General features: G+C 39.1%; 1 protein-coding gene across 1 annotated transcript in view; it reads right to left on the bottom strand.

The window, feature by feature from the left end:
- herc2 (HECT and RLD domain containing E3 ubiquitin protein ligase 2) overlaps positions 1–12,503 on the bottom strand; it is a 65,183-nt gene that overhangs the window by 40,241 nt on the left and 12,439 nt on the right. Inside the window, exons 7-23 of the mRNA XM_079882533.1 lie at positions 8,524–8,665; positions 7,212–7,322; positions 6,824–6,995; positions 6,571–6,744; positions 6,085–6,273; positions 5,764–5,915; positions 4,871–5,028; positions 4,650–4,763; positions 4,311–4,562; positions 2,801–2,994; positions 2,511–2,711; positions 2,123–2,351; positions 1,804–1,928; positions 1,359–1,537; positions 1,102–1,286; positions 831–995; positions 81–266 (exon numbers count right to left, since the gene is read on the bottom strand). Of these exons, the coding sequence (XP_079738659.1) occupies positions 81–266; positions 831–995; positions 1,102–1,286; positions 1,359–1,537; positions 1,804–1,928; positions 2,123–2,351; positions 2,511–2,711; positions 2,801–2,994; positions 4,311–4,562; positions 4,650–4,763; positions 4,871–5,028; positions 5,764–5,915; positions 6,085–6,273; positions 6,571–6,744; positions 6,824–6,995; positions 7,212–7,322; positions 8,524–8,665 (2,928 nt within the window). The remainder of the gene's footprint in view (positions 1–80; positions 267–830; positions 996–1,101; positions 1,287–1,358; positions 1,538–1,803; positions 1,929–2,122; positions 2,352–2,510; positions 2,712–2,800; positions 2,995–4,310; positions 4,563–4,649; positions 4,764–4,870; positions 5,029–5,763; positions 5,916–6,084; positions 6,274–6,570; positions 6,745–6,823; positions 6,996–7,211; positions 7,323–8,523; positions 8,666–12,503) is intronic.

Genomic DNA, 12,503 nt, shown 5'->3' on the forward strand with positions numbered 1-12,503 from the left:
ATTGGATTGAAGCCTAACTCAACTGTACAATCAGATTCTCTAGTTTATGAAAGAAGTGCATGGGTGGATTTCTTTCATACCCATGAGCCCAGGCCATGCAAGGTCCTCGTTATCATCTCTCTCTGTACCAGGGGCGAGATGGTTAAAACGGTCCAGGTGCTCCAGTAGAGCAGCGAGCAGAGGAATGGATCCAGTCTCCTGCATCAGGCCAGCATCATGGGTCAGCAGCAACACAATGGACACAATCAACTCTGGTAGCAAAACACCTGGAAGATGAAGGAACAGGATGGTTGGCGAATATGAATATCACTTACCACTACTTTAAAGAAATATTCTCTTTAAAATGAAAATATTCCATTTAAGACGGTGTAAGACATGGTTTTTAAAGAATTTTCACGTGAGGTACAAATTGTAATAACTCTCAAACCAAATAAAGTGCAAATTGGATGTTAATGACATATTTCATTTCAGGCATGTATTCTGAACAACTTTCATGATGTCAAACCTTTAGAAGGAAGAGATTGAAATGCAAGACATTTTCCAATGAAAATTCTCTGCAACACTGTACCCCTCAAATCAAATACAATCTCTTCCCTTTTAAGGGTTCAACATCATGACATTTAAGAAAACAAATGAAGAAATGAAAGAACATATGAAGAAAAGAAATAGACTTCAGAAGAAAAAATAACAGCAGACAGGTCTGGAATAGCATGAGGGTAAGTTAATCATATTCAGAACTTAAATATAATTTTCCTTTAATGTCAGCATTGTTCTAAAGCATTATTTAGTGATGATTAATGTTATACATTAACATGAAATGGCATATTCACCCGTGAGATCTCCCTCAAGGACACGTGCCACCTCTGCAAAGTGACGATGGCTGATGAGGGCGATGCTGGTGGCCACAGGAAGGATATCCCCAATGTGTGTGCACAGCAAAGCCATGTACTTCTTCAAAAGAGATCCTACTCCCAGAATCTCTGAGTGACTCAAAGCTGTGACAATGAGAGATACTGTTGACTTGATGCTCAAATGGTGGCTTCCATAACAAAACCCCTGGTCATAAGGCCATGCACAAAAAAAATTAAGTTTTCTACTTACTGTATCCTCCCACACCCACAGTGCCATTGACACCAACGTACAACTTGCAGACCAACAGCCTCTGAAAGCGCAGCAGTAGGTCCAAAGAGGCCGAGCGCTCCTTGCTGACCTGCTCCGTGTCTTGGCAGTTTGAGATGCGTCGTGCCACATCCTTAAGACGAGCTATAGTCTGCGAAGCAATATTCCTACAGCACAAAACGCAAGAGTTACTACAGGCTATACCAGAAGTAGCAAGTTCAGTTAAGTCTCTGCAGTACCTGAGCAACTGTTGGACCAGCTGGACCAATGGGAGGCTCTGTTTGTTGGCAGACTCATAGATGCCGGTGTTGATCAGGTCTTTGTCCAGTGTGGTGCGACACCGATGCAGCGAGGAAGCACTGGCTTCCTGCTCATCGATCTCCTTCTCTTTCTGTGCCTCCTTCTTTGCCTCAATATCCTAATTGAAGATAAACAGAATTTAATTAACTGGAAAGTCAAAGCAAAAAACAAATAAAATTAAACAAAAATAACCTTGTGTATATACGTTTTGGATAACGGATTACATTATTTAAAATGTTTATTATTTTTGACACTTTCCCCTCAGGTTTCATCAATCTGTTTCCTCCTCTGTCTGTTTTTTGGCAGTGCTCTGTTGAGTGTTGCATATATAAGGCATGAAGGGTGAATAAATGATGAAGTGACTAATGAATAAAACATGCTGACCTGGATCTCGGCCGTGATGGCAGCGTTCAAAGCGGACTCCAGCCCTCCATCCGCCATCAGACTACTAACCAAGAGGTCGATCATGAAGCGACGGCCAGGACTTACACCCATCTCATTAGCAGATGCTAAAAACACAGAATTGCTTTTGACCATCAAAGTTGTACTGGAAAAAATCAGCACCTTTTAATTTATTTATTTTTTGCATTTTTGCACATCTCAACAGATGTTTCTTGATGTAAACCAGCCAATATGATATATATATGATAAAAGTATAAGATAAATAGTATCAGTTTTCCAAGCACAGAATTCATGCACAGACCTGCGTTGGGCAGCAGTGAGGACAGGGCTCTTGCTCTTTCCTCTGCAGTGGGCAGTAACACTGACCAGCCACTCTGAAGCACGGCCTGGGCGGCCGCCTGCACGGTATTTAGCACCCCAGCGCTGCTGGCCAGTGTCACCACCGTCTGCTTGAGGTTATTAAGCAGCCCACTGCCCAGGCCCAGACCCAGCTCCTCAGGATCCACCTGGTTACTGATGGCTGCATGGAGCTGAAATACATTAAATATAATAATAATTTTCATTTCCAAGGGAATAAACTATCCCCTTTAAGAGGACACATGCTCTACCATTCAAACTGTTGTTTTAGAATATATAAATGCACATTCTGTCATACAAATGGAAGCAGCTTGAAATTTTCGATGACTGACCTGTAGTCTGAGCAGGTTGAGAGCGGCCACAATCATGCATTCTTTCTCCTGTGGCGGTGGCCAATCAGAACTGCCGTCCATGCCCTCGCTGACCTGCCGCAGAAGCAGGTCCAGCTGGTCGAATGTCATAGTGCATACGTCCACCACAAATGGTACGCGGAGCCCCACGGACCACTCAGAGCATGACGACCATGCAAAACTCTGAGACACAGAATATATGAAAGATAATAAGCATGTACAGTTAAAGGCAGTGTACAACACATCACATCTTGGTGACTGACAGGTTATACCTGGCCAGGGCCGCAGGAGATGCCCACTATGTGTTTGGAGTTGAGCCCCGGCAGGGCTTTAGGTTGCTTCTTATTGGAGAAGAGCGTGTCAAAGTGCTGTAGTTTATCATTACTTCCCCAGCTGTGCACCTCTCCTTCTTCAGTGAGGGCCAGGCAGTGTGTAGAGCCAACCGCTACATCCACCACCCTCTTACCTAAATTGACAAATAACGAATATTAAGAGTAGACTTGACATTAAATGTAGATGAAAACTGATGACCAAGCATGAAATGGAATTTGCACACTTATTCCACAATGTAACATTTACAGGTGAAACAAGTCAATATTCAATGGGGGTAAAAACATTTTATTTTTTTTATTATTGAAAGGAGAGACTTGATTTTATTCATATTGAATTTATAAGATCTGGATTATTAAAAGTGGCCATTCCATACCCCATGGAGCCAACTTGAATGAGAATAAGCAAATTACTCAGTCAGCACTGAGATTTTGGTGTTTTGAATAAGATGCAGAGGCCCAAGGTCACGTTCACCCTTGAGAGCATCTCAACATAACCGAATGGGAATACTGCTTTAAATCATCCACCATTTGCTATTAATGGCATAACATTTATTACATTAACGTTAAACAGCATAAAATTCAGCAGTAGGGGGCGCATACACTCATGGTGGGGGAGGAGAGAGAGTGAGCAAGAGGGAAGTTTGAAGGAAAATTGTAGTTAAGTGAAAAGGTTAGAGGATTATCACTGGAAAAAGAAGGGCTATGATCAGGCAAGAGCTTTAGCGGGACCAAAACAGACTCAGAGGTTGCGTTCTTTCTGCTTTATACGAGAGTAACATTGGTTTTGCTATGTTTCACAGAACCAACATGTTTGTCTGGCGCTGGTGTGCTCCTGGCAACTAACAAAATAATCTTGCATATATATATACACTTATGTACTGCATGTTCATTTTTTGTTCTTCCTTGTTCTGTGTTCGACATCTTCGTATTATTATTTTTTTACGAAGTTTGTGTATTTTGGGGGCAAAGCAATGAAGGGAGGGGTGTGTTTGGGTTGATTTCAAACATCAACAGTTTTTCTCAGTAATCACACATTAAACTACAGTAATGTCTAAAAAATTAGCAAATTGTTAAAAACCAAATCAACTTTAAAATATTTGCATATACCTTAAATATATTATTCAGTTTTATTTTGAACAGTTTTAGTACTTAAACAGCATTTCTAATTTTCATTCAAGTTTTTTTAAGTTTAATTTATATTTTACTTTGTTTCAATTATAATTTTAATTATTTCATTTAACAATAACAACAGTTATATTTTGATGAAAGAATGAAAAAAAAAAATCTTCAGTATAATACGTGAACTAAACATTTCACAAAGAGGAATTGTTTCCAATCAGGAGCATGTAAAAAATAAAAGTTGTCATGTTTACTGTGTTCAAGTTTTTAAAAACCTGAAACGCATATTTTGTGAAAACAATGGTTGAAAACAAAGGAAAATGCTATGTACCTTGTAGAATGTCAAGCAGTTTGGGATAGCGGACATGTTCGTCAGTGCCGTGGCCGAGTCTTTGATTGTCTCCTTTGCCCCAGGTGTACACCTGTCCATCTTTAGTAAGAGCTACAGAGAACTGGCTCCCGCAGCACACCTTCAAAATATCCAAATCCTGCAGCTTCTCCACAAGTTTTGGCGTTTTACATCCATCGCTACCCCCACGGCCGAGTTTACCATAGTCCCCATCACCCCATGACCATACCTGACCTGTAGAGAGTAAGAGAGAAATATGATCATTTCATCCACTCATCATCTTAAAACCACTGCTGAAAGTGCTCTTTTCAGATGTCATACCATTCTCAGTCACAGCAAGGGTCTGAGCATCTCCACTTCCACAAGCCACATCAATCACCTTAAGCCCCTTTAAAGCGGTTACCAGCATGGGAGTGGTCTGGTCCTCACTGGAGCCTTTAGAAACAAGGTAGACAACATTTCACATTGTCCTGAGGTAAGATTCTAGATGTCTCGGTATAAACAGCAGTGGATTTTAGCTGGGTTTATACAGTAGATATTACCATGGCCCAGCCTGCCGTAGTTTCCCCGGCCCCATGTGTACAGCTCTCCATCTGCGGTGATCGCTGCACTGTACGTGCTGCCACATGCAATGTGCATGACTTGCTTCCCTGTCGGCCTCCCTGTGAATACTGCAATCATGGTGGGTTCCTCTAAATACCTGTAGAAACGCAAGAATTATACAAGTCACACAACATAAATTGTGTAAAAACAATGAAAAAGAACAAAAGAAAAATAAACATTTTTCAATTCTTTTTAGATTACATATTTGTACTTTACTTTCTGGATGCCTTCATCTTGATTGGTCAAATCACAACACTGAATGGTCAAATATTTTCATAATTAATGCTAAACTGTATTTCACACTGTCCATGGCAACATACCAGCACTTGGCCTTAGAAGACTTTCATATACATATTTCCCCCTTGAACATGACACGCCGTTTCAAGCTGCAATATCGTTTCAAAGTTTGAGATAATTTTTTTAAAGAAATTAATATTTTTATTTAGCAAGATGAATTAAATTGATCAAAATTCAAAGTAAAGACATGTATTATGTTACAAAATATTTCTATTCCAAATAAATGATAATGAAAAATGAGCACCAAAGTATATTGTAATGATTTCAGAAGCCTCAAAAATTAGCTTTGCCATCACAGGAATAAATTACATTTTTAAATAAATTCAAATATTTAGTTATTTAAAATTTCACAATTTTACTGTATTTTGAACAAATAAATGTTCAAAATACATTTATTTGTTCATATATATATATATATATATATATATATATATATATATATATATATATATATATATATATGTACAATATGTATGTATGTATGTATGTATGGATCTGAGATAAATTATTGAGAGTTTGATGAAGTTGATCTTACGTGGTGTCTCCATGTCCCAGTCTGCCTCCATCTCCACAACCCCAGGAGAACACCTCCCCATTAACTGAAAGAGCCAAGTAGTGCTGCCCATCAGGATGAGCTGCAAGCTTCATTATTTTCCTAGATGACAATGCGTGGACTAGCATTGGACCCTGACGGGGAATCACAGGTTTATTGGTTTAGTGTGCAAATCAAAAGTAGAAAAATAAAGAGAAATCTGTCTCAGCAACAGTTATACGCACAGTCACAGTAATCTGTGAAGTATGGGGGGAAAAAACAAAAACAAGACATTCAGCTGAGCTAACAAAATGAGGGACTCACTAGAGTGGTGCTTTTGTAATTTTGTGTGTAGACAGCACCAGTGATGGTCAGAATGAAGAAACCCTTCTCTGAGCAGACAATCTGTGTGACGCCCAGGTTCGACAGTGCTTTGCACTGAATTGGTCCATTCACATTAGCATAAGGCTTCCATCCAAGCAGACCCCAACCGATCACCTCCTGCAGTGTACCCTGGAAGTGGAACAACATAAAGAGATTGAGCTCTATTAAGAATTATTTTGTTTTTCTCATTAAAAGGGATTATAGCGCAGTATACTGACAGCACAGGGACATAATCCCATTTAAATGAGAGTTCCCTGGGGCTTTCTGGAGAATCATTGTGCTCTAGAGCCAAGTTGCTTCAGCACAAACAACAAAAAGGGGACTCTAGGCAACCAGGTAGATGACACAAGGCTAAACTACTGTTACTTATTGTATGACACTGCAAATAAAATGTCAGAACATGACTGAGTGTGTTGCATGCAGTACCTTATTTGAAGTGGGTGAGCTGCACTGCGGGGGGCTGCATGGGGCTGCCAGGCGGTCTAAGTGTGCCATGACGACTACAGCTGTCTGCCGCAGATCAATGGCCAGGTCATTATCTTGAGGCAGTGTAAGGTAGCGCAGAAAGCTCTCGTTTGGGCTCAGAGGGGCCGAAAGGATCTGAGAACAAAAGTAGTGAGATATAAAACCTGGAAGAACAGCACAGTTCTAAAAATTTGATTCAGTGATTCAATCTCACCTCGATCTCCTCTTCGGGAACAGGCTCCTCCTTACTGCTGTGGATGTTCTGGAAGCGCTGCAGAAGGGGCAGTAAAGGGGCGCTCGTGCCCTGGGTCGAGCGCTCATTGTCCATCTCTCTGGTTCCACTTTCCCAGAGCCTCAGCAGCAGCAGAACCGCAGACAGCAGCTGACTACAATACAAACACACGCAAAAGCAGGTTAGAGAGAGTATTTATGAATAAGACCCTTCAGTTCTTCCAAAACTCTCGGAAAGAAAAGTCAAATGCAAGGTACAAAATTAACTCTCGCCAAGGGCCAACTGAGAGGAAAAATTGGCTTTCAGTTACAGATTTATAGGAATTTTAGCTAAACGCATTTGAGGTCAAATGTAACAGTACTCTGAATACCTGAGAGTTCCTCGCTGCACTGCGAGCTCCAGCAGGATGGCCAGGGCCAAGTGCTGATCCTGCAGGGGAATGTTACTGGCAGCTTTTCCACTGGCACTTCCATGGATGTCACTGAAAAACAAAATATTAAAGTAAAATAAACTTAAACTGCAATGAGCATTAAGAATGTGTGAATTTATGATCACTTTATGTTAAAGTCCTTTTAACACTTTATGTTAAATCCCTATATTTAAACCATTTTCCCAGTGAAAATTTCTTCATGTCTTAAAATCAAGTTTTTTATGTTGTTTATATGTCTATGTGGTGTTCTTTAATATGAATTTGCACATGGTTTCTCTTAAAGCAACTCCATTGCTGAGTATTTTCCCCTTAAAGCTGCAGTGAAAAAAAGACAGTCTCAAAAAAGCAGTTTGAAATCGCCAGTGTTCCTTACACCACAAACTACCTTATAACCAATCATGTCAACGCTTGGGCGGGCTTTAGCATATCATTAACTGCTGCGAAGCAGGGGAGTCTCAAGAGAAACCAGTTTATCCCAGTATATTTTTCTGTTGATATGAAAAATCTGGTACATTTAGCAATATAGCAGGTGAATTTTGTTTATAATGTATATTAAAATGCTATGATGAACTATATGCCTTTCTCCACTCACGTTCTAAGTTGTTCAAAGCATTTCTTATAGAGATGCACCGATATGAAAATTTTGGTCAATACCGATAATTCTTTATATTTGAATGGCGATAACCGACAGCCGATAACATATATGGCTGAATTAAACCAATATTTCTACTTGCCATTGTTTCCTACAGGGTGGATCAGGTAGTCTGTGCTGGTGTGATTGAGTGGAGGCGGGGCTAATTTGCATATTCGTAGATCTTTTTAAAGAACTCAATACTTTTATTCAGTAAGGATGCATTAAATTGATCAAAAGCGACAGTGAAATCCCGGTTTTCACAAACATATTAAAGTACTTTTTAATATTGATGATAATCGAGTTCCATATTGAAATGATTTCACAAGGATCATGTGATAGTGAAGAATGTAGTAATGGCTGCTGAAAGTTCAGATTGCGTCACATGACTATTTTAAATTTTTAAATATATTAAAATGTAAAACAGTTATTTTAAATGGTAATAATACTTCACAATGTTTTAATGTATTTTCGATCAAATAAACATAGCCTTGGTGGACACTTAAAATCTTACCGACCTTAAACTTTTGAAAGGTAGTGTAAGCTTTCTAGACAAAAACTTACGACAGGAAATAATACCACTACTTCTGCATTTGGGAATAGAGAAGATGACAAGTAAACCTGAGGAATTTGGTAGCCCTCTCGACGACCTCCAGCCAGACGGACGACACCGTGCCCTCATCAAACAGAGTGGCTTCTGGGAGAGCCCGAAGAGCGTCCAGAGACTCCTGCAGTAACTCACTGCACAGGTCTGCATCATCACCTGAGATGGCACAAACACACCAGTTAATGAGTGTGAATACAAGACTTTTTATATAGTATACATTTTAATGCTTTAACGGCTGTCATTGTTATGCTGTGCTTTAGTTACAAGATATTTCAGACAGTCTGCACTGTCAAACTCAGAAGTTACATCTTCAAATTCTATTCTTTCTATTTGGAGCTTAATGGACACAAACACAAAGACAGGATAATCCATTACAAATGAATGGCAAAATATGATAATAATGCAAAAACTGTCTCAAGTCTCAACACCGTAAAACTAACATTATAAAACAATTTACACAAATCAATATGGTCAACAGCCTCTTATGCACTCACTGCTTTATTCTTAAATGAAGCTCTGGATGTGGAGTGTAAATAGTAAAGCAAGCCTTCTATAAACCATGATCCCATCCAGCTCTATGTACAATCTGAAAGTGTTCTCTTATGATGTCTCTTTTTCACCAAAGACTGGAAAACCTGAACACTGTAAACTTTAACACAGGATAAACATTTACCCTTTCCTCTCATACATCTGCCTCCCATCCTTATTTTTTCTCTCATATTCTCATAACTATAGCAGTTCTCATTTGTTCAATGGAATGTGCATATGGCTCAGGTTTCAGGGCGGCTTTATTTCCCGGGCCAGAGAGGCTGTATCCACCCATTCCCTGTGGACACGGTGCAGCACTGCTCTAAAAGGATCAAAACTATATCTCCTACCAGTCTGTAAACGTCTGCCCAGACTCAGGGTTTCAGCTACAAGCAGAAAATAAATTTCTGCTCATGTTTGCCCTCAAGTCTGGGTTAAGCTGCAAAGTCGACCTTTTGTAGCACCACTACCTATCTGAAGTGGAGATTAATATCCGGCCCAACGGAAAAACAATTTCATGTGCTTCACATTAAGCTCATAAAATCTAAAAGTTGAGCAATAATTTGGCCCAACAACTGTTGTAAATGTAGGCCACATAAAAAATTGACAAGAACTCATTAAAAGGCATTAATGTGTTACACTAGATTGATACATTAGTCAATAATATCATGGGATGTCTTCATATGCTTCATGCTCAGTAATGCTTGGCAACATTTCCAAAAAACGTGTTTTGAAGAAATGGATTCTGGTTTTTGGACACAATAAGTAATTTCTAGTCATTTCTCATGCAGGGGTGCGTTTCCCGAAAGCATCGTTGGCCAACTATGGTCGCAAATTCATCGCAATGTCCATTGAACTCTATTGGTAACGACGGAACTTGCGACCATAGTTGGCCAACGATGCTTTCGGGAAACGCACCCCAGATCGTTATGACACCGGAATCCTACAATGGGATCATGGAGTAAAATACAGTGTCAAAGCTTCTGCAACCTTCACATTACATGGAAAAATTTCTGAACAGGTAATACACACACAACTTCATAAGAGCCACAGAACCACTGGATATTCAGATAACACAGGAGAAAGAAGTAAAGTAGCAGCAAATTCTCTGATTACGCTGAACCACTCTTTCTAAGAAATGGATCTTAAAAACAGATGCCTTAAACATTTTGTCAACAGAAGTGTTGTTATAATCAAAGCCTGTTCCGGGAAATGGATGCTGGGTAATCTGCAAGCAGTGCTGAGTAGATTACTTACAAATTGTAGTCGGTTACTGATTCCAAATTACACGACAAAAAATGTAGATATTAACAATCCATTACATTACACATTTAAGGTAATATAATATGAATACTTTTAAATTACTTTTAGATAACTTTTGACCTAACTCGCTCATCACTTTGATTTGAATAGGATAATCTTGTACCATATTGATATAAAAATCCAAAGTGAAAAAAAGAAAGAATGGAATATATTTTCCATCAACAACATGAAGTGCATTAAATCTTATATTACGTCAAGGTTTCCCAGACTGCGGCTCATGGTGGAACTGCAGAGTGATTGTGAGTTCATGAAAAGATATTAATTAAATTATAAACATTAAAAATTAAATAATATCAAAATAAAACACTTCCTAAAAAAAGATGAAATATTTTATTTACCTGCATGTCATGTGACCATTAACCGACATCAGAGAACCGTAAACTTAAGATTATTACTATTATTGACCTAACTAATTAACTTAAAGGGCACCTATTATGCAAAATTCACTTTTACATGGCGTTTGAACATAAATGTGTGTTGGCAGTGTGTGTACACAACCACCCTATAATGATAAAAATCCACACAGTGCTTTTTTTTTTAAATCCCCATAAATCATAGGCACTGTCTAAGAACAAGCCGTTCTCAGATTCGGGGCAGTGTGACGTACTTTTGCACAAGCCCCGCCCACGACTGTTGACGGACACTGCAGTTTTAGCATAGACCCGCCCTGAGTGAGCTAAACACAGTCCGCCATTGATTCGACGCCGGAGCAGCTGTAGACAAGAATGTCTTCTAAGCGATTGAGGTGTTTTGTTGTTGGATGCAAGAATGAACATAGCAGTCTTCATTTACTACCGTTGTTACTCAAGGATGGATCTGTACAGTTCGTGATCCAGCTTACAGTCTCCGAAGCAATAGGCCTAACGTTACTGATGATCACGGCAGAAATGAAAGTGAGAGCGCTAACTTTATGACAGCTCAGTCATTTTACAGATATAAAGTTTACCAGTTTATTAAGCACCCCCTGAAAAGGTGTGTATATATTTGTTTACTGTTAGTGTTTTGTGTACTTCGCTGTGTATGTTGATGATAATGAAAGGGAGAGAGAGAGAGTTTATGGATAAGACTTTAATGCGCACTTCTTATACTGTGTTTATCCAGCTCTTACAGTGATTTTCTGGAGTAAAACTGATGCTTCATCTTTTGTGTGAGGTACAATAAACTTCACTGAACTCGTCAGTATATTTTTGGCCATCATTCGGACGGGGTCCGCTACAGCAGGCTTGTATTAATAGTGGATAAAAGCAAATGAAAAATACGTTATAACCATAATTAAACTAAACTATACCTGTTCTACCTCCAAACAGCATATATTCTCTGGCTCTGTGGGCATTATTGTCCGACTCTGGGTCGAAATGAAGAGAGTTTCTGTTTTGATATTATCATTCCGTGAGATAGATTGTCCTGACAGAGAGCAAGCTCGTGAGGCTCCGCCCTCTGGGCTGGCAGCAGCTGCTCATTTGCATTTAAAGGGATAAAACGGCATGTTTTTCTGAGCCCCAAAAAGTGACAATTTAAACATGCTGTAAAAAATGATCTGTTGGGTATTTTGAGCTAAAACTTCACATACACACTCTGAGGACATCAGAGACTTATTTTACACCTTGTGAAAAGGGGCATAATAGGTGCCCTTTAAAAATCTCAGGGGGTACTTCAAGTAAATATATTAGGTCAAAGAGGTTCAGCTGGCTAAAAAGTTGGGGAAAACCTGCATTGCATGTAAATATGAAGATTATTCAGAAAAACATGAATTCCTGGATTTGAATGCATTTGGAAGGCAAAAGCCTTCTAAAGACAGCAATACGTGGTTAAATGACTCACTGTGTGATAGTTCAAATAATAATTAATGTGCTTTTCAGGAGCTGATTAGATATGCATTGTTGTAATGTTTAGCAAATTAAATTATGTGTGTAAATCCAGTGATCAAATGCTGTGTGGGTCTCATTTTTCAGTGATAGGCACATGACTAGTGGCTGGTCTGTGTGAGCAAATCCGGAAAACCTTCTGAACGTGTGTATATATAAGCAGTAGGGTTTTTTGAAAAGGAACATTTAAAAGATAAAAAAAGAAGTATTAGGGAGAATAAATGTACTGTGAATAATTTACTGCCATTGTCAGAATCACATCTGATTATGAGTATTTT

The sequence above is a fragment of the Squalius cephalus genome, assembly GCF_949319135.1.
Source record: "Squalius cephalus genome assembly, chromosome: 10".
Lineage (NCBI taxonomy): Eukaryota > Metazoa > Chordata > Actinopteri > Cypriniformes > Leuciscidae > Squalius > Squalius cephalus.